At 47.6% G+C, this 21,483-nt stretch overlaps 2 protein-coding genes and 1 pseudogene across 2 annotated transcripts; all 3 read right to left on the bottom strand.

The window, feature by feature from the left end:
* Positions 1-241: 241 nt before the first annotated feature.
* LOC125132956 (zinc finger protein 671-like) lies at positions 242-12,808 on the bottom strand. The gene is made up of 3 exons (XM_047790840.1): positions 12,553-12,808; positions 4,030-4,156; positions 242-2,191 (listed from the first exon to the last, which is right to left on the bottom strand). Exons 1-3 carry the CDS (start codon positions 12,583-12,585, stop codon positions 966-968), a joined length of 1,386 nt encoding a protein of 461 aa, XP_047646796.1. The 5' UTR covers positions 12,586-12,808; the 3' UTR covers positions 242-965.
* LOC125133306 (thymidylate synthase-like) lies at positions 12,804-15,000 on the bottom strand (annotated as a pseudogene).
* Positions 15,001-17,711: 2,711 nt separating this feature from the next.
* Positions 17,712-19,505, bottom strand: LOC125133305 (protein BTG3-like). Its single transcript, XM_047791413.1, has 2 exons — positions 19,483-19,505; positions 17,712-18,228 (listed from the first exon to the last, which is right to left on the bottom strand). Exons 1-2 carry the CDS (start codon positions 19,503-19,505, stop codon positions 17,712-17,714), a joined length of 540 nt encoding a protein of 179 aa, XP_047647369.1.
* Between the last annotated feature and the right edge of the window lie 1,978 nt (positions 19,506-21,483).

Raw genomic sequence — 21,483 nt, 5'->3', positions numbered from 1 at the left:
CCACAAGTAACACTAGCATGCAGACCACACGGTATGTCTTACAGAGCTCGACGTCTTTCCTAGAAGGCTTTGGGTAGCAATGCAAATTAGGCCAAAAGTGGACAGCTATTCAGTGCCATCATACTGTCCTTTCTGGGGCACAGAAAACTGGGACTCCCCATCAAATCTGTTTATCTTTCCCTACTGGCAGAACACAACTGTGTCCTCAACACACTCCACACAGTGAACAGAACCTTCAAGATCAATGGTGGCCCAAAGAACAAGGACTTTTTAATTGTCAAAACATGAGCGTATGTGGGGCATGCAGTCCATGGATGGGTGACCTGGAGACTGTACACATCCATAATGAGACCAAGAAACCCATGAAGGTAAATCTCTGCAACTATCTGGAGAACCCATCTTATGTGCTGATTTATTCCATGTCTAAACCAGTCAACAGTGTGAAAATAAGACCCTCTGTAGGCCACGAAGGCCAGTCATGCCTCCTTCCATGGGCTGGGGAGACAGCAGAGGTCTGCCTGCCGGAGCATGCTGGCCTAACTGCCACACACGGTGGGACTCTGCCAGAGGGAAAAGGAAGATGGCTTCTGCCACTGGCAAAGGCAACCAACAGTTCAGAATGTGCACCACAGCCCCTGAAAGCACCTCACATATGTGGCATTCGTGGGGAAGCTTTCTGCTGTGGAGATTTATGTGTATGAGGTTTCATTGCTGGCTGATGGCTCTCCCACAAAGCCTACACTCAGAGCTTCACTCTGGGGAGAGGTGTTAGGTTGAACAAGGAGACAGGACATTCCCTGTACTCTAAAACCTTTGTCCAGTGTGGACTAGGTGTGCCGAAGAGGCTTCGATCTTTGGGTAAGAGCTGTCCGGGGTCTGCTGCACTCACAAGCACTGCTAGGAATTCTCGAGTGTATGATAAGTTGGGAGCATTGGCTAAAAAATTTCGCACATTCACTGTACTCTTACGGCTTTTCTCCAATGTGAATCTTCTGGTGGAGAACAAGTGTGTGCTTGCGGTTGAACTCTTTCCCACAATCACTGCATACATAAGGCCTCTCTCCAGTATGAACCTTCCAGTGCCGAATAAGGTTTGGCCTCTGGGTGAAGGCTTTCCCACACTTGCTGCACTCGTAAGGCTTTTCTCCAGAGTGAACTTTCTGGTGCTGAATGAGTTTAGAGATGCAGCTAAAGGCCTTCCCACATCTGCTGCACTCATAATCACTGCTATGAATTCGCCAGTGTACATTAAGGTGGGAGCTTTGGCTAAAGCATTTTCCACATTCACTGCACTCATAAGGCCTTTCCCCAGTGTGAGTTCTCTGGTGCAGGATCAGCGTGTGTTTGCGGTTGAACTCTTTTCCACATTCATTGCATACATAAGGCCTTGCTCCTGTGTGAACTTCCTGGTGTCGAATGAGATTAGACTTGCTGCTAAAGAATTTTCCACAATTACTGCACTGATAGAGCCTCTCACCTGTGTGAACGCGCCTGTGTTCAATAAGGCCAGAGATCTGCCTAAAGAACTTCCCACATTCATTGCACTCATAAGGCCTTTCACCAGTGTGTATTGTCTGGTGTTTGAAAAGGTCACAGCTTTGGCTAAAGAATTTCCCACATTTGCTACACTCATAGGGCCTTTCTCCAGTGTGAATTCTCTGGTGCCTAGCAAGTGTGTCTTTTCGGGTGAATACTTTCCCACATTCACTACATTTGTGATGCTTCTGTCCAGTGCTAAGGGTTTCCCCAAACTCAGTGCTCTTATGGGGCTTTATCCTGCTGTGAGGGACCCAGTGGTGAAGGCCAGAGGTGGCTGGCAAGTCCATTCTGCTCTCACCGTGTATGCAGGTCTTGTCTGGCACAGAGGTTCTGCAGCTTTTCACGGAATCCCTGCCCTCATCCGTCCTGAAGAATTTCTCTCCACTCTGCTGCTTCTGGTGCCGGTGAAGGTCTGCACTGAACCAGAACGGCTTCCCACATGCCTCACACGTACGTGGTTCTGGACTGGCTTTTCCCCCCTGGTTTTCAGTCAGGTGCCTGATGTCTTTGAATACTGGGTCAGATGGGTCAGACACGTCACATGAGTAGGTCTTTAGATGTGCCATAGGAGTCCTGTGACACTGCGACACTCTTTCTAAAGAATCATTGTGTTCAGAGGATATAACCTCACCCTCAACTCCACACCAACAACCTGAAAGCAGAGAAGTGCCTCGTGAGATGCACGCTGACTTTGGTGGAAGGGCAACCCCATTATACATGTGTCTGGCACACCCACGATAAGTCCACGAGACAAGGACATGAGGAAAGAATGCAGCTTCCAGTAGGATGGTAGCTGCTGTGACAGGTGAGTGCCATGCGGAGGTACATGCCCAGGCCCAGGAATATCCAATTATAACTGAGGAGCTAGTGTTTAAAAACTATTTAAGGACACGCGCACATCTCCTGACACTTTCAGTGCAGGCCAGTGCTACAGAAGAGTGAGGACTGGACAGTAAAGAGGAATGGGTAGAAGGTAGACGCCAGGGCTAGAAGTCAGACAAAAATAAGTCACAGTGTCCAGAACAGAAGGAGAGGTACAGACCTATCCTTGTGTGGCGACAGGCCTTGAAACCAAACACTGGTGGGAATGGTCAGCATTTCTGGATTTGAACCCAGCCTTGACATCGTGCCCTTCCCTGGTGTCCATTCACCAGGTCCAGGTCCCTGCTGAGCCTCTTTCTCTGCAGCTGGAGTCACAGCCACCTGGGTAGGTATCCAGGGCCCTCCCCCTTGCTGCAGCTGCACGACTAAGTGTGATCTGGAGGATGCGATTCCTGGGGGAAACCCAGGATGGGTGAGTACTGGCTCAGAGCAACCCATCCTATGACAGACCACAGGATAAACAATATTACAGGAGCTCCTGCTGTGATACAAAGGGATTGGCGGCATCTCTGGAATGCTGGAATGCAGGTTCAATCCCCGGCCTGGCACAGTGGGTTAAAGATCTGGTGTTGCGGAGTTCCCGTCGTGGCGCAGTGGTTAACAAATCCGACTAAGAACCATGAGGTTGCGGGTTCGATCCCTGCCCTTGCTCAGTGGGTTAACGATCCGGCGTTGCCGTGAGCTGTGGTGTAGGTTGCAGACGCGGCTCGGATCCCGCGTTACTGTGGCTCTGGCGTAGGCCGGTGGCTACAGTTCCGATTGGACCCCTAGCCTGGGAACCTCCATAATGCCGAGGGAGCAGCCCAAGAAATATCAAAAAAAAAAGACAAAAAAAAAAAAGATCTGGTGTTGCCACACCTGTGGCATAGGTTGCAACTGTGGCTGGGATCTGATCCCTGGCCAGGAAATCCATATGCCACAGGATAATCAAATAAGAACAACAACAATAATATCACAAAAAGAACCTTAAAGGTAGGTAATACAGCAACTGTCCAAAGGTCTCCATAAGTAGTGACTATGTGAGTGCCTGTAACTCCTAATACAACTGGGCCCCGGAAAATGTCACGTAGAGGAAGGAGGCTGAATGTTGAGCACAGAGGTGTCACAATTCTGGACAGAGTCACCAGGCCAGAAAAGTGGTCAGGACCAGTGGGATCCATTCTTGCGACCCCCTAGATCTCTGGCTTGCAAAGCTTTGGGGCTGATCAGAAAGAGGTGAGGAGACCCTACAGAGCTTAGCCCTGGCAGCGAAGGCACCTATTTCAAGAAAGCAGTGTCCAGAGCTCCCATTGTGGCTCAGCGGAAACGAATCTGACTAGAGATTGTGAGGATGTGGGTTCAATCCCTGGCCTCACTCAGTGGGTCAGAGATCTGGCATTGCAGCGAGCTGTGGTGTAGGTCGCAGACATGGCTCGGATCCCAAGTCGCTGTGGCTGTGGCTGGTAGCTGTAGCTCCAATTTGACCCCTAGCCTGGGAACTTTCATAGGCCATGGCTGTGGCCCTAAAAAGCAGAAAAAGAAAGCAAGGCCCATGATCTGACTGTGGGAAGGACAGAGTCCTTCCTGGGGGAAAGGAGAAAGGAGATGGGGGTGGTGTGAGGCTCTTACCCAGGGAAGCTAAAAGTGCCAAGTTCTCCAGCATCACATCCCGGTACAGGCGTCTCTGAGCCTCGTCGAGTAGCTTCCATTCTTCCAGGGAGAAGTACACAAACACGCCCTCAGAAATTACACAGCCCTGCCAAAGGGGGACAGCAAGGGCGATGAAAAGTGTCCTGACGGAGGAGCCCCAGTCTACCTGCCCACAACCATGTCCTGCTCAGCCACGTCCCCAAGTCAAAGGAAGTTCCAGGCAAAGGAAGACCACTGGTCCTTGCTCTCTCCCCATTACACCCAGTGATGGCGGCGCCAGCCCACAGCCACAACGAGCACCTTGGGATGCCATTTAAGCTCTGAGCCTGGCCCTGTTCCCCGTGGGTACCGCATCTCAACTTCCTCCGCAGAAGCCCGGGCTCACTCTTTTCCCTTAAGCCCCGATAACAGGGTCCTAGACAATCAGTTTTCGCTCCTTCTTCTCACGCACGTCACTCCGGACCCTCACAGCTACCTACCCATCGGCAGCCTTCCGGCCCCCACCAGACATCACCCTGGCCTCCCCACAGGGCACCCTACACAGAGCAGGGAGAGGACACCTGAATGCTATTGGAGGCATGAATATGCGACGTGACACAGAATGGAAAGAAAAGGCTGGCACCACAGAGTGGCTGTAGAGGTCACTCTCTACAAAGTCTTGTGACTCTCTCGTGACCCTTGAGGCAAAACAAACGAGAACAACATCAAAGAACAGCATCTTGAAGACAAGACTGCAGAAGTACTGACGCTGCTGAGGGAAAACCATCAGCTCTGACTCTCCCAGGACTGGAGCCTTGGGGGATTTGTGGGAGAGGCCATAGATGGCTTGAAGCAGACAACACATTACTGCCTGGGAGGGCTCAAACATTTATGATTGCTTTATGCGCTTAGGAATGGCTGTCCTAGCGTATCTTGCTTCCAATCTGTTTGAAGTAAAATACCCATGTATCCCCTGCTCGTACAAGGAAGTAGAAAATCGTAAATAAAAACCATGAGTTGGCTCAGAGGGTTGCTATTGCCTCTTGAAGGCGGTAGCCCCCCCTCCCCACGCTATCGCTTTGTGTCTTTCTTCTTATTTCTGCGGCACCGCTGACATCGGGACCTGGGCTGGCGAGCAGGCCCCGTCAGGATGCCATCTTGTCCTACACTTGTCCTCAGTGCCCCCCATTGCCAAAGCCCCCGTTCCTGCTCCGAAGGCCTCCCAATCGGGCCCTTCTCCTTTCTTCAGTCGCAGGCACCCACAACCACATGCTGCCAGTTACTCTCAGCTGCCTTCCATTTCTTTTTCTTTCTTTTTTTTTTTTTTGTCTTTTTGGCTATTTCTTTGGGCTGCTCCCACGGCATATGGAGGTTCCCAGGCTAGGGGTTGAATCGGAGCTGTAGCCACTGGCCTACGCCAGAGCCACAGCAACACAGGATCCGAGCCGCGTCTGCAACCTACACCACAGCTCACGGCAACGCTGGATCGTTAACCCACTGAGCAAGGGCAGGGACCGAACCCGCAACCTCATGGTTCCTAGTCGGATTCGTTAACCACTGCGCCACGACGGGAACTCCTTGCCTTCCATTTCTCAGGTGCGCAGTGAATTAGTTTCTATGACTGCTCTAACAGGATACTCTAGCCTGCTGGCTTCAATCAAAACAAATTTATCTCTGGACATTTTAAGTCCCAAAGGGGCTTCGCCAGGCTAACATCAAGATGTCAGCAGGATATTCACTTCGGCAGTTCCCCAGAAGAAACTGCTTGTTCATCTTTAGCTTCTGAGAACCTCCTGCCTTCCTCGACTCTTTGCCCCTTCCTCTGTCTTCAAAGCCAGCAGCTAGCTCATTCCGACCTCTGTGTCCATCCTCAAATCTCAGATTCTGATCCTCCTGTGCTTACACTGGGCCCACTGGATATGCCCGGATAATCTGTCCATCTCCAGACCCTCAACTCAATCACACAATAAAGCCCCTGTCACAATGTGAGATAACAGATCCCAAGGTTCCAGGAGGTAGGAAACGGGCATCTCTGGGAGGCCCTTATTCTGCTTGGCACATGGTGCTGTCTCCACACCAGTCACAACTTGGCTACACGTAATCTTCTGAAAATAAACTTTTTTTGGTCTTTTTCAGGTCACACCTCAGCATATGGAGGTTCCGAGGCTAGGGGTCGAATCAGAGCTGTAGCTGCCAGCCTACGCCACAGCCACAGCAACTTGGGATCCGACCTTCGAGGCTAGGGATTGAACCTGTGTCCTCATGGATGTTAGATTCACTTCCACTGAGCCGCGATGGGAATTCCAAGACAAGTGTTGGTGGAAAGGAGGAAATCCTGTGTTCAGGAAGCCAGCAACCCGGGAAGGTGGGGGACTAACATGCGGAGACCATTTCCAAGTTGCCGGTTAGGAGACAAAGATCTTAAAGGCAGCGGGGGCGGGGGGGGGGCACCTGCGCTCGATGCTCACAGCAATTTTCATCTGGGCGGGCAGTGGGGGGGGGGGTGTCTACTTCTCTTAAAATCTCCAGCAGGATCTCTGTATCGTGAGCATGACACACTGGCCCTGGTTGTTTGGGAGGGTCATGGACTATAAATCCCAGCCTCGTCCCTCTGAATTTGAGACCCGAGGCCAGCACTTCACCTCCAGCATGGGAAATGTAAAAAACCTCCCTCACAGACCTCTGGGAAATTATTTCAACATTCCTTGAATGTAAACATCCATTAACTAAAATGGCAGAAAAAAAGAGTGCCCAGAGCTTGGTGAAGTTAAGTATCGCGTGTTGAAAACAGTGCAAGGTGTGCGATTAGTGCTGGACACATGGTAGTCACCACAAGCCTGGGCTCGCAGGTACTCATGTGGTGGGAGGTGAGTGAAGGCAGCCTACTCGTGGAGTTACAGGCAGTATCGGTCAAAATGCACATACACACAACTTGGACCTACGAGCAGCCTTAACAGGAATGATTAAAAATTTTACAAATGGGAGTTCCCGTTGTGGCTTAGCAATAACAAACCCGACTAGTATCCACGAGGATGTGGGTTCGATCCCTGGCCCCACTCAGTGGGTTAAGGATCCTTCGTCACTGTGAGAGATGGTGTAGGTCGCAGACATGGCTCAGACCCTGCATTGCTGTGGCTGTGGTGTAGGCAGGCAGCAAAGACTCTGATTCGACCTCTAGCCTGGGACCTTCCACATGCTGTGGGTTTGGCCCCCCCAATCATTTAAAAAAAAAAGGAAAAAAATTTTTCAAGATGACAGTGTGTACAATCTATGCTATTTAAACTTGTTCAAAGGAGTTCCCTGGTGGCTCAGTGAGTTAAGGATCTGGCACCGTCACTGCTACTGCTCAGGTTGCCGCTGTGGTGTGAGTTCAATCCCTGCCCGGAGAACTTTCACATGCCATTGGCACAGCCAAAAAATAATAAATAAGTAGGAGTTCCCATTGTGGCTCAGCAGTAACAAACCCGACTAGTATCCATGAGGACGCAGGTTCGATCTTAGCCCTGCTCAGTGGGTTAAGGATCCGGTGCTCCCGTAAGCTGTGGTGTAGGTCAGACTCAGCTCAGACATAGTGTTGCTGTGGCCAGCAGATACAGCTCTGATTTGACCCCTAGCCCGGGAACTTCCATATGCCTCAGGTGCAGCCCTAAAAAGGAAAAAAGAAAAGAAATAAGAAAAAGCATTTCAAGAAAAAACAATCTCACACACACAGCCTGACTTTATCAATTTCAAGTAGCCTGTTGCACACAGATACGTTCTCCCAGGCAAGATGATTCAAGATTTACAATTTAAGGAGTTTTCGGCATGGCTCAGCAGTTAGTGAACCTGACTAGCATCCATGAGGATGAGGGTTCGATCCCTGGACTTGATGAGTGAGTTAAGGATCCAGCATTGCCATGAGTTGTGGTGTAGGCTGCAGACACAGCTTGGATCCCACGTTGCTGTGGCTCTGATGTAGGCCAGCGGCTACAGCTCTGGTTGGACCCCTTGCCTGGGAACCTCCATATGCTGCGATGCAGCCATAAAAAGACAAAAAGACCAAATAAATAAATAAATAAATAACACCAATAAGTTTAACTTAAAAAAAAAAAAAAAAGATTTACAATTTGAGAAACCTTTTCCCTAAGGAGGAAGTACAACATAGGACTGTAGCACAATGCTTCACCTTACTTTCAAATTCGCAGACTTTGAACTTGCATTAGAACCAAGCACGTGACATTTGACTTCAAACTGGCAACAGGATCTACCACATGGTGTCTACCGCCTGACTTCAGGGCCTGAGCTCTAGGGGGAGGCTCACCTGGGTTTGCAGCTAGTAGCCCCATTATTGATTATGGCACCTCGGGCAGAAAGCCTCACTTCTCTAAACCTCAATTTCCTCCTTTTTATTATTATTTTTTTTGTCTTTTGTCTTTTTTAGGGCTGCACCTACGGCATATAGTTTCCCAGGCTAGGGATCTAATCGGAGCTACAGCTGCTGGCCGATACCACAGCCACAGCAACACAGGATCCAAGCCGAGTCTGTGACCTACACCACAGCTCACGGCAACGCCGGATCCTTAACCCTCTGAGCGAGGCCAGGGATCGAATCTGCAACCTCATGGTTCCTGTTCGGATTCGTTTCCTCTGCACCCCGACGGGAACTCCAATTTCCTCATTTTTGAAATGGGGACATGACAGCAGTCACAGCACATAGTTATTGAGATTATTACCTGGTGAATCAACTATGCCATCCTATAGTCATTCTCCCAAAAGCGTAGAGAGAAAATGTCTCCTGACCAAACGCGTTCTTTCTTTAATTTTTTTGCCACACCCATGCAAAATTACTCCGGGCTAGGGATCAGACCCAAGCCACAGCAGTGACAAGGCTGAATCCTAACCACTAGGCCACCAGGGAACTCCCGTATTCGCTCAACTTGAACCCTTAATTCAGAGGATTCCAGGTGCTCACCTCCTCCAGGAATCAGAACTTTACCCCCACAAGGCCTCCCCAACTATCCTGAGGAAACTGGCCCTCGGTAGATCTATATAGTAAATGGAAGCTCAGCCTAAATCCCGTGACTCCAGCTTACCAGGTTTATTTATCTATTTATTTTGTCTTTTTAGGGCTTCATCTGCCACATATACAGGTTCCTGGACCAGGAGTGGAATTGGAGCTGTAGCCGCCGGCCTGTGCCACAGCCACAGAAATGCGAGATCTGAGCCAAGTCTGTGACCAACACCACAGCTCACAGCAATGCTGAATCCTTAACCCACTGAGTGAGGCCAGGTTTGGAACCCGAATCCTCATGGATACTATTCAGGTTCACTACTGATAAGCCACAACAGGAACTCCTAAAATCACCAAATTCCATTGAAAAGACTGTACTATGTATTTAGATCGTCTTTCATTTCTCTCAGAAGAGGGTTTTATAGATCTCAACTAAACTTTGAAGTTTTCAGTACAACTGAAAACGTACTTTTGGGATTATGCCTGTGGTGCAGAGGGTTAAGGATCCGACTGCAGCAGCTTGGGTCACAGTGGAAGTGTGGGCTGGATCCCTGGCCCAGCACAGGGAATTAAGTATCCAGAGCTGCTGCAGCTACATTGTAGGTTGCAGCTTTGGCATGGGTTCACTCCCTAGCCTGGAATGTCTACATGCCATGGGTGCAGAAAAAAAAAAAAAGAAAGAAAGTTGGGAGTTGTATTTCTTGTCCTAATTAATACTATTTCAGAGTTCCCTTTGTGGCTCAGTGGTTAACAAACCCAACTAGGATCCACAAGAACTCGGATTCGATCCCTGGCCTTGCTCAGTGGGTTCAGTGGGTTAAGGATTCGATGTTGCTGTGAGCTATGGTGTTGGTTGCAGACCCAGCTCGGATCCCAAGTTGCTGTGGCTGTCATCTACAGCTCCAATTTGACCCCTAGCCTGGGAACCTCCATATGCCGAGGGTGGGGCCCCAAAACAGCAAAAAAAAAAAAAAAAAAAGAAAAGTATTATTTCCTTGCTTTTCTTTTGCCTGTCATTTTACTACAAATGTATTGCTCTTTGTTGAAGATGCTATATAAACTAGAAATCTAAGCCGCCAATTGGAGTTACTTTTGGTTTAGGTTTCTCCCATGTGTGGTGTGATACACATGTTATAAACTGTTTTTCGCCCATTGTCTTTTTTTTTCCATAAAGTCCCAGCTGAAAGCCTAAGATAGGAAGGGGCTGAGTTTTGCTTCCCTTACATGCATTAAAATCACAGATAATTTGGAGTTTTCATTGTGGCTCAGTGGGTTAAGGACCCAACATTGTCTCTGTGAGGATGTGGGTTTGATAGCTGGTCTCGCTCAGTGGGTTAAAGGAGCCAGCATTGCCACACGCTGCAGAGTAGGTCACAGATGTGGCTCAGATCGGGTGTTGCTGAGATGTAGGCTGGCAGCTGCAGTTCTGATTCAACCCCTGGCCTGGGAACTTCCCTATGCTGCAGATGGGGCCATAAAAAGAAAAAAAAATCACAGATAATTTATAGAAGTGGCGGGAGAATCACTTCCGGTGTGGGAATAACTCACATTAGAGGAATTCTTTGGTAGAAACTTCCTGGGAGGCAAGAAGCCTGTTTTCCCCGGAACATTTATTTTAGTCAAAAACACAAGGAGGCTGGGACACTATCATATGGCATTTGAGGTATTTTTGTGGTTTTCAAAAGACTACATTGGAATCACTCTTGGCACTGGAGGAGCTTTTCAGTGTGTGTTTCTCTTAGAACAGTCTGTTCAAAAGCAAGGATGACATCGTCAGAAAGCGACTTTACAGCACCCCCTCTGCTGGGCCAGGCTCTTCACACCCTCCCTACACAGCATTCTCCTCTTGCAGACACTGGATGGACAGAATATCCCTCCTCTCTGAGGGAAGTCTCAGAAATGCCCACCCTTTCTCCTCTGCCCACGGCCACAGCCCTCCCCTCTCACCCTAAGGGCCATCTGAAACAATACACTTAAGACTGCTATCCCGAAATCTGATCTCCAGGCCTTGACCTAGCTCAGACCACTCTCTACACGCTGTGGACATCTCCAGCCCAGACTCTTCTCCACAACCCCAGACCTTCTGTTCAGCTGCCCATGTGACACCTCCACCCTTGAGATGTCAGAATCAACCATGTTCATGCTGAAACCTGCCCCCTAGTTTGAATGCCTAATTTCCATTTTCAAGACATCCATGAAAAAAAAAATTAACTTGGTTTTTCACTCACTAGCAATCACAGCCACATCCAATGAAGCAGGAAGTACTGTTAGTTTTATCTTCAAAATCTATCCAGAATCTGCTCACTTCTTCCCCATCTCCTGTCACTACTCTGGTCCATCTACCATTAGAACATTCCTGTAAGCCGCTACAGTAACAGTAGTAGACTCTTTTTTTTTTTTTTTTGTCTTTTCGCCTTTTCTAGGGGGCTGCTCCCGCAGCATATGGAGGTTCCCAGGTGAAGGGTCGAATTGGAGCCATAGCCGCAGGCCTAAGGCCACAGCCACAGCAACGCTGGATCTGAGCCGCGTCTGCGACCTGCACCACAGCTTACAGCCACGCCGGATCCTTAACCCACTGAGCAAGACCAGGGATCGAACCTGCCACCTCGTGGTTCCTAATCAGATTCGTTAACCAGTGCGCCACGATGGGAACTCCACTAGCAGCCTTTTTACTGGTCTCCATCCTCACCGTCTGTGGCCCCCAACGGAATCTTTTTTTGTAGTTGTTTTTGTTTGTTTGTTTGTCTGTTGGCCATTCCAACGGCACGTGGAAGTTCCCCGGCGAGGGATGGAATCCGAGACACAGCAGTGATAACCGCAGATCCTTCACCCGCTGAGCCACCAGGGAACTACAATCTAATCTGTTTTGGCCGCCACAAAATGTGGGCTAATTTTAAACTCTCCACCCAGATCAAGTAGTTCTATTCAAAATCCTTATGGCTTCCGAGTTCCCGTCGTGGCTCAGTGGTTAACGAATCCGACTAGGAACCACTGAGGTTGCGACCCCTGCCCTTGCTCAGTGGGTTAAGGATCCGGTGTTGCCGTGAGCTGAGGTGTAGGTTGCAGACGCGGCTCGGATCCCGCGCGGCTGTGGCTCTGTGGCGGTCACAGCTCCGATTCGACCCCTAGCCTGGGAATCTCCATATGCCGCGGGAGCGGCCCAAGAAATGGCAAAAAGACAAAAAGAAAAACAAAATCCTTATGGCTTCCAGAGCCCTCAAAATGAAAGTACAACTCCTAAACCCAGGTGTGACTCTTCACCCCCTGCTCCGTGCTGACATGACGTGCATCCCAGGATCTCCAGAAAGCCTCTGGCTCAGCCCGACCTCCAAGCCTTTGCACCTGCGGGTCCCTCCCCTGTAGCCTCTCCCACGCGCCATCACACCGTCCGTCAGAAATAAGACCCCACCCACGACGGCCCCACCGCCCTAGACACCGGGGCCCGGGCTGTAGGCACGGGAGCAGGCGCCCCGCACTCGGGGCTTCAGTGTCTGGCGGGGGAGGGCGGGGAGGGCCTGCGGACGAGCGTTTACCTGAAGCGGGTCCCTCGGCTCGGCCGCCGCCATCGGGCTCTGCGGGCGGAGCGCGGCGAGAGAGGCCGACGTCCAGGTTGCGGACGCGAAGACCACTTTCCCGAGCACCACCCTGGCACCGAACAGCCGGGACGATGCCTCCTCACGCACTTCCCGAGTCCTCAACCAAGCAAAGAAGCGCCCAGGCGCCAGCAGATCCTCCCAGGAACCAACACAACGTCCGCTGGCGCGGAGGATGCCGGAAGTGCCGCTCAGACGTCTTCTGCACGCAGAGAAACTCCCCTCTCGTGGGCCTGCGCTGGACTACGGCGCACAGTCTTCTGGGTAATGTAGTTCGGGTAGTGTCCCCTTAGCGAGAGATTCAGGTTCTGGGCCTGGGCTCCTGGGGAAAGGGTGACTTACACCCTGACAGGGTTTGTAAGTGGTACCTCTAATCCGAAGGAATTAAATCTAATCCGATATCATCTTAAATCGACCACCAAGATTCCATGAAGTGTAGTCTGCACCACTTACAGAAATATTTGCAGATATTCCAGAAAGCCGCAAAACCAAAAGGACACTCCACACCGCTAACGTCTCTCTGTGTCTGTTTATACCTGTGAGCTAGTAACCATTAACCTGTTTTTTAAATACATATGAACTGAAGCTTTAGGCTCAGTGTTGTTACCTTCAGTTCTGGTCAGGGACAAGAGAGGAAAAATTCTAGACTGCGCCGTGGAATGGAAGCAGAAAGAGAAATGTTGAGCCACCCTGAAGCCAGTGGATAGATTTCCTCAGAAAACGTTTTTCCTGCCTGTATAATCAGTGATTATATTGAATCCAAGAATTAAAATATATGAGTGATATCATATGGTATCGCTTTACCTGGAATCTAATAAAAAATAACACGGAAGGAGTTCCCATTGTGGCACAGCGGAAATGAATTTGACTAGGAACCATGAGGTTGCGGGTTTGATCCCTGGCCTTGCTCACTGAGTTGAGGGTTCATGAGCTGTGGTGTAGATTGAAGATGCAGCTTGGACCCAGTATTGCTGTGGCTCTGACGTAGGCCAGCAGCAACAGCTCCAATTAGACCCCTAGGCTGGGAACCTCCATAAGCTGTGGGTGGAGCCCTGAAAAGACAAAGGACCAAAAAAAAAAAAATATATATATATATATATATATATATATATATATATATATATATATAGTTTGCCTTTTTAGGGCCACGCCTGTGACATATGGAAGTCCCCAGGCACAGCCACAGCCACAGCAATGCCAGATCTGAGCCATGTTGGCAACCTACACCGCAACTCACTACAATGCCAGATCCTTAACCCACTTGGCAAGGCTAGGGATTGAACCTGTGTTCTCATGGATACTGGTCAGATTCGTTTCCACTGAGGTACTACGGGAACTCCCCTTCCTCCTGTAAAGCAAAATGAACTTTTACCTAGGTGTAAATATCCGTAGACTGGCAGCTACAGCTCCGATTGGACCCATAGCCTGGGAAACTCCATATGTGCAGGTGTGGCCCTAAAAAAGACAAAAGACTAAATAAATAAATACTCTCTAAATTAGTCATTTCTATTTTAATAGTTGGATACGGTTGTAGCCTTCAATATAAAAGTCTTCAGTCTTGAAGTCATTGATTTTCTCAACTTTTCAAAGGATTTTGAGCTTTGGGAAAGGCCTTGGTCCTCACTGAAGCTCTATTTTCAGTGGTTCAATGCGATTTAGGCCAATGCGGGCATGTCCCGAAGTGTGTTCAAAGTCTATGGCTTCAGGCCTGTGATGTGTGGGATCATGTAGGTGAGCAAGGGGTAGCTGGCAATGTTGAAGTGCACGCCCAGACCCATGTCCCCCGACTCCTGGTACAGCAGGCAGGACAGCTCCCTGTTCAGTAGAACTTGCAAAGGGTGTGGCACAGGGCAGGGGGCTTGAGAGGGAGCTCTTTGGGATCCCAAGCACACAGGATGATTCTTCTGTCCTCAGAGTTGCTTTTGATTGTGTCCATACTTTTTGCAGTTGGTCTACTCCTTGGCCTGAGTAATCTGAATTCATATCTTTGTATGCAGCCCAAAATGCCTCCACTGAAAAGCCATAATCTGAAGGAGAATCTCAGGTTGTCCAAGAGGTCTAGGACCCATTTTCACTCCTTTGGAGGACAGTTCTTTAGCATTTGTGGATCCCTTGTTTGATAAACCAACAGCAACTCCTCCAAAATGCCGTTCCAGAAAACATGTTTGGTTGTCAGCAGAGGAAATTCATCTCTTGGGGTGTAGCAGGCCTGCATGCCAGACACAGTAGGGTGCCAGTGCCCATGCCCTCATCCTTCTGGAAGCTGCAGCGGAGGATCTGCCCTAGGTACTGCAGCTCTCCGTGGGGCAGCGGCCTTGGCTCAGGGCCCTGCTCCTGCCCTATGGGTGGTGACCTTGGGCGCTGCATCTTGGAGCAGGTGGTAGGCATGGCGTGGAAACCTGATGGCGGTGGCAGCAGTGGGCAAGGTAAGGCGGAACCTTGCAGCATATGATCTGGGCCAGGGATCAAACCCACATCTTCATGGATACTAGTTGTGTTCTTAACCCTCTGAGCCACAACAGGAACTTCCTGTTTGCTTGATCTTTCACAAGATTAGTAATGTTACTAACTTTCAAAAGCAAAGTACTGGAAAAAGGCTGAAATTAACAGGCTGATTTCCAGAGTGATGTGTATTGATGCATAGTTACCTCAAATAAAATGTGATTTTTAGGATTTTGTTAAAAGGCATTTTTTTTCCTTTCCTGAATTGAAAAAATAAGATTTTTTTTTTTGGTCTTTTCTAGGGCCTCACCCCTGGCATATGGAGGTTCCCAGGCTAGGCATCTAATCGGAGCTGTAGCTGCCGGCCTATGCCAGAGCCACAGCAACACCAGATTCAAGCCTCGTCTGCAATCTACACCATAGCTCACAGCAACGCCAGATCCTTAACGCACTGAGCAAGGCCAGGGATAGAACCTGCAACCTCATGGTTCCTCATCAGATTTGTTTCTGCTGTGCCATCATGGGAACTCCCAAAACCACTTTATTTATTTATTTATTTTTATTTTTTATTTTATTTTTTGCTATTTCTTGGGCCGCTCCCGCGGCATATGGATGGTCCCAGGCTAGGGGTCGAATTGGAACTGTAGCCGCTGGCCTACACCAGAGCCACAGCAACGCTGGATCCGAGCCGCATCTGCGACCTACACCACAGCTCATGGCAACGCCGGATGGTTAACCCACTGAGCAAGGGCAGGGATCAAATCCGCAACCTCATGGTTCCTAGTCGGATTCGTTAACCACTGCGCCACGACGGTAACTCCTGAAACCCCTTTTTAAGGCTTTATTAAGATTTAGCAATAGTGGAGTTACATCTGCAGGTTCGCTCCCTGGCCTGGCCCAGTGGGTTAACAATCCATCGTTGCTATGAGCTATGGTGTAGGGCATAGTCTTGGCTCGGAGCCCACATTGCTGTGGCTGTGGTGTAGGCTGGCAGCTGCAGGTCTGATTCAACTCCCAGTGGGGGAACTTCCATTAGCCGCTTGGATGGCTGTAAAAAGAAAAAAAAAAAAATTGCAGGAGTACCTTGATGGCTCGATAGCTTAAGGATTTAGCATTTCATAACTGGAGCATGCAGGAAATTACTCATACCATGGGCTGAGCAAAAAAAAAAAAAAAAAAGAAGAAGAATTGCATATTCATGCCAGCATCCCTTCCCACCCCACCCACCCCTGACCCCAGATTCACCAGAAAAATAGAGAAATCTGTCCTGTGGGGCCGCTGCTTTAGCCCCACTCATGTTCATGTAATAGGTGAACAAACACAAATGAAGCCACGTAAGCCTTATTTTTCACAATTTCTTTTTTTTTCTTTTTAAGATTTTTGTCCTTTATAGTTGATTTAGTATTTTTCACATTTTAGATATTTTATGTATTTATTTAATCTCTCTCTCCTTTTTTTTTATGGCCACACTCATAGCATATGGAAGTTCCCAGGTCAGGGATTAAATCTGGGCTGAAGCTGCAGCAACATTGGATCCTTTATAACCCACTGTGCCAGGCTGGGGATCTAACCTGAGCCTCCACAGCAACCCTAGCCATGGCAGTCAGATTCTTAACCCACTGTGCCACAGTGGGAACTCCTTTAATCTCTTTTTAAAATATATCTTAATTTAATTTTAACTGAAGTATAAATGATTTACAATGTTATGTTAGTTTTAGTTACGCAGCAAAGTGAGTCAGTTTTAGCAAAAATTATATATATGCATATATCATTCTTATTCAGATTCTTGTCCAATATAAATTATTAGAGACTATTGAGTAGACTTCCCTGTGCTATACAGTAGGTGTTTGTTGAGTATCTATTTTATATATAGTAGTATATATATATGTTCATCCCAAATTCCTAATTTACCCCTTCCACACACACACATTTCCCCTTTGGTAATCATAAGTTTGTTTTTGAAGTCAGTGGGTATGTTTCTAGTTGTTTTTGTTGTTTCTTTCTTTCTTTTTTGCCTCAAACTACTTTTTATTTGCACCTACGTGATTTCACGCAATTCTAAACAATGACATAAAATGGATTTCCTTGTGTATAAATAACTTACATACTCTCCATAGAGTAAATGCTCGAAGGTGCTAGAACATATCGCCCACTCCTATGGTGTTCTCATATCCAACAGAGTTGATGCACAATATATAAATATTCAAGTCCAATATGAAAAACTCAGGCACTTGACTAACTTTAATAAAGTTTCTCAAACTATATCAATATACCTAAGGTGCATGTATATATATATATATATTTTTTTTTGTCTTTTTGCTATTTCTTGGGCCGCTCCCGCGGCATATGGAGGTTCCCAGGCTAGGGATCTAATCGGAGCTATAGCCACCAACCTACGCCAGAGCCACAGCAACTCGGGATCTGATCCGCGTCTGCAACCTACACCACAGCTCACGGCAACGCCAGATCGTTAACCCACTGAGCAAGGGCAGGGACCGAACCCGCAACCTCATGGTTCCTAGTTGGATTCGTTAACCACTGCGCCACGACGGGAACTCCTAAGGTGCATGTATATTTCTAAAGAAAGATTATTTTCAATAACTTCTCTATGAAAATAAGTTTGATGGTTTGGCCTTTGAGACTTATTCTACCCTCTCTCAACATGACACCAACAGAATCCAAAGCGGCTGGTCGGGTGCTAACATGTGAGGATTAATCCAGTGCATTCCAGGAGGAGGTACCCATGTTACTGGAATTGGGCAATATGGTTTATTCTTCCTTCCCTGATTTGGATAACTAAATGGAGCAGGACGAGGGTAGTGACTTTGATGACCATTCCCTTGGGACATTCCTGGCTTTTTTCTGGGCAAAGGGTGCCACATTGGAAGAGGTGGGAATATCAGTTCTGAAATCTGTGACACAGGGCTAGTGGTCGAAGTCACTGAACGGGGTTTCATTTCTACTTCCTTACTTGTTTCTTCATCTGAAGAAGAGGATCCTGAATGATAATCAGAGGTAACCTCATCAAGGGCCCTGGTAACTTTCTTGGAAATCTCATCCTTGTTCTTGTCCTCGAAGCTGGCAGCAATGAATGCATTGTTTTTCTCTCCATAAGGACGGCAGACCTCATGCGGGTCCCCCCACAGGGTAAGTTTCTTTGGCGAGCCCAGGTCACTTATAAGACGCAGCTGTTCTTTTTCTTTCTTTCTTTCTTTTTTTTCTTTCTTTTTTTTTTTTTTTTTGGTCTCTTTGCCTTTTCTAGGGCCGCTCCTGCAGCATATGGATGTTCCCAGGCTAGGGGTCTAACCAGAGCTGAAGCCTCCCAGGCTAAGGGTCTAACCAGAGCTGTAGCCACCAGACTACAATACAGCCACAGCAACGTATGATCAGAGCCACGTCTGCAACCCACACTACAGCTCATGACAACACCAGATCCTTAACCCACTGAGCAAGGCCAGGGATCAAACCTGGGTCCTCATGGATACTACCCAGGTTCGTTTTTGATGAGCCACGACAGGAAGTCCAGTTTTGGGGTTTTTTTCTTTCGGAACTCTGGTTTTTTTGTGTGTTTTTTTTTCAGGGGGGGGTGGGTCTTTTTTGTCTTTTTAGGGCTGTACCCGCGACATATGGAGGTTCCCAGGCTAGGAGTCTAATAGGAGTTATAGATGCCAGCCTATGCCACAGCCACATCGATGCCAGATCCAAGCTGTGTCTGTGACCTACACCACAGATCACAGCAATGCCAGATACTTAACCCACTGAGCAAGGCCAGGAATCGAACCCGCAACCTCATGGTTACTAGTCAGATTTGTTTCCACTGTGCCACAAGGGGAACTCCAAACTATAACTTTTAATAAGTAATATCCTGTAACCTGCTTTCACTGACTAAGCTTGCTTTAATCATTCTTGCATATTACATACCCTCCAAGCTTCACCTAGTTTAGACAATATGTCAAAAAACCTTACAGATAACATCTCAAAATGGATTAAAGACCTAATACGATAAAACTATAGACAAAAACATAGGCTGAATACTCTCTGACATAACCTACAGCAATGTCTTCTCAGATTCACCTCCTAGAGTAATGACAATAAACACAAAAATAAATAAATGAGACCTAATTAAACTTATACATTTTTTTGCACAGCAAAGGAAACCCTAAACAAAATGAAAAGAGAACCCACATAATAGGAGAAAATATTTGCAAATAAAGTGGCTGACAGGGGACTAATCTCCAAAATGTATAAACACCTCCTGCTGCTCAATACAAAACAAACAAACAAACCACCCCATCAAAAAATGAGCAGAAGATCTAAACAGACAATTCTCCAAAGACGCACAGATGGCAAAAAAAAAAAAAAGATGTTCAACATCACTAATTTTATTAAAGAAATGCAAATCAAAACTACTGTGAGTTACCACACAACCTTATACCAGCTAGAATGGCCATCGTCAAAAAGTCTACAAACAAGGGAGTTCCCATCATGGCTCAGTGGTTAACAAAGCAGACTAGCATTCATGAGGTTGCAGGTTTGATCCCTGGCCTTGCTCGGTAAGTGGGTTAACGATCCAGTGTTGCCGTGAGCTATGGTGTAGTTCACAGCTGCAGCTCAGATCCCACATTGCTGTGGCTGTGGGGTAGGCTTGCAGCTGCAGTTCTGATTCAATCCCTAACCTGGGAATTTCCATATGCCATGGGTATAGCACTAAATAAAGACAAAAGACACAAAAAAAATATATGAGAGAAAAGTCTACAAACAGTAAGTGCTGGAGTTCCCGTTGTGGCGCAGTGGTTAACGAATCCGACTAGGAACCATGAGGTTGTGGGTTCGGTCCCTGCCCTTGCTCAGTGGATTAACGATCCGGCGTTGCCTTGAGCTGTGGTGTAGGTTGCAGATGTGGCTCAGATCCTGCATTGCTGTGGCTCTGGCGTAGGCCGGGGGCGACAGCTCCGATTGGACCCCTAGCCTGGGAACCTCCATATGCCGCGGGAGCAGTCCAAAGAAATAGCAAAAAGACAAAAATAAATAAATAAATAAATAAATAAATGCTGCAGAGGGTGTGGGAAAAAAGAGAAGGAACCCGATTACATTGTTGGTGGGATTATAAATTGCTGCAACCACTGTGGAAATCAGTATGGAGATGCCTTAAAAACTAAAAATAGAATTACCATAGGATGCAGCAATCCCACTCCTGGGCATCTATCCAGAGAAAACCATGAGTTGAAAACACATATGTACCCAATGTTCATTGCAGCACTATATACAATAGCCAAGACATGGAAGCAACCTAAATATGTATCAGCGGGGTAGTGAATAAAGAAAATGTGGTACATACACACAATGGAATATTACTCAGTCATAAAAAAGAGTGAAATAATGCCATTTGCAGCAACTTACATGGACCGAGAAATTATTATGCTAAGTGAAGTTAGTCAGATAGAGAGACACAAACTACCACTTATATGCGGAATCTAAAAAAACAGATACAATGTACTTATTTGCAGAACAGAATCCTGTTATTATGAAGGAGAGAAGAAAATACAGTCAACTGGAGCAGTGAGGTCCCAAGAAGCTTTTATTAACCAGAGAGATGGCCAGGAACACAGAGAGAGCCCCCACTTCCCCACTTTTTAGGGAGAGTTAGGTTTTATAGGGAAGGAGTTGTGTGTTGAGTCACAGAGTCATGGGATGGTGGCTGGAGTCTGTTCCAGGTGGTAGGATTAATCTTTAGCTGGCCAGAAGACTATCTTTATTCTAGGAAACTCAACCATCCAGATGGAAATGTCCAACAATATTCTGAAGCGTCGTAAGTTTGGGCTGGAGCAGATCTATACCTCATGATGACACTTTTATGGCTGCTTTTTTTTTTTTTTTTTGTCTTTTTGCTATTTCTTTGGGCCGCTCCCGCAGCATATGGAGGTTCCCAGGCTAGGGGTCGAATCGGAGCTGTAGCCACCGGCCTACACCAGAGCCACAGCAACGTGGGATCCGAGCCGCGTCTGCAACCTACACCACAGCTCACGGCAATGCCAGATCGTTAACCCACTGAGCAAGGGCAGGGACCGAACCCGCGATCTCATGGTTCCTAGTCGGATTCGTTAACCACTGTGCCACGATGGGAACTCCTATGGCTGCTTTGGTGTTCAGTGTTACCACCTAAGAAAATTGACTCAGATTCTGAAAAACTTATGTTTACCAAAGGAGACAGGTTTGGAAGGGAAGGATGGGCTGGGAGTTTGCAGTGGGAACGTTGTAAAATTAGGTTGTGATGATGGTTGTACAACTATAAATATAATAAAATTCATTGAATTTTTTTTAAGAGAAAGAAACTTGGAGACGGAGTTTCGGGTGAAGTAGAAAGGAGTAGATTTTAGACCACAGCAGGATAATGTCATGAAGATGATACCCTCATTTGGGAGAGAAGAT

The sequence above is a fragment of the Phacochoerus africanus genome, chromosome 8 (genome assembly GCF_016906955.1).
Source record: "Phacochoerus africanus isolate WHEZ1 chromosome 8, ROS_Pafr_v1, whole genome shotgun sequence".
Taxonomy (NCBI): domain Eukaryota; kingdom Metazoa; phylum Chordata; class Mammalia; order Artiodactyla; family Suidae; genus Phacochoerus; species Phacochoerus africanus.
The sequence above is the reverse complement of the archived record's forward strand: the minus strand, read 5'-3'. Positions and strand labels throughout refer to the sequence as shown.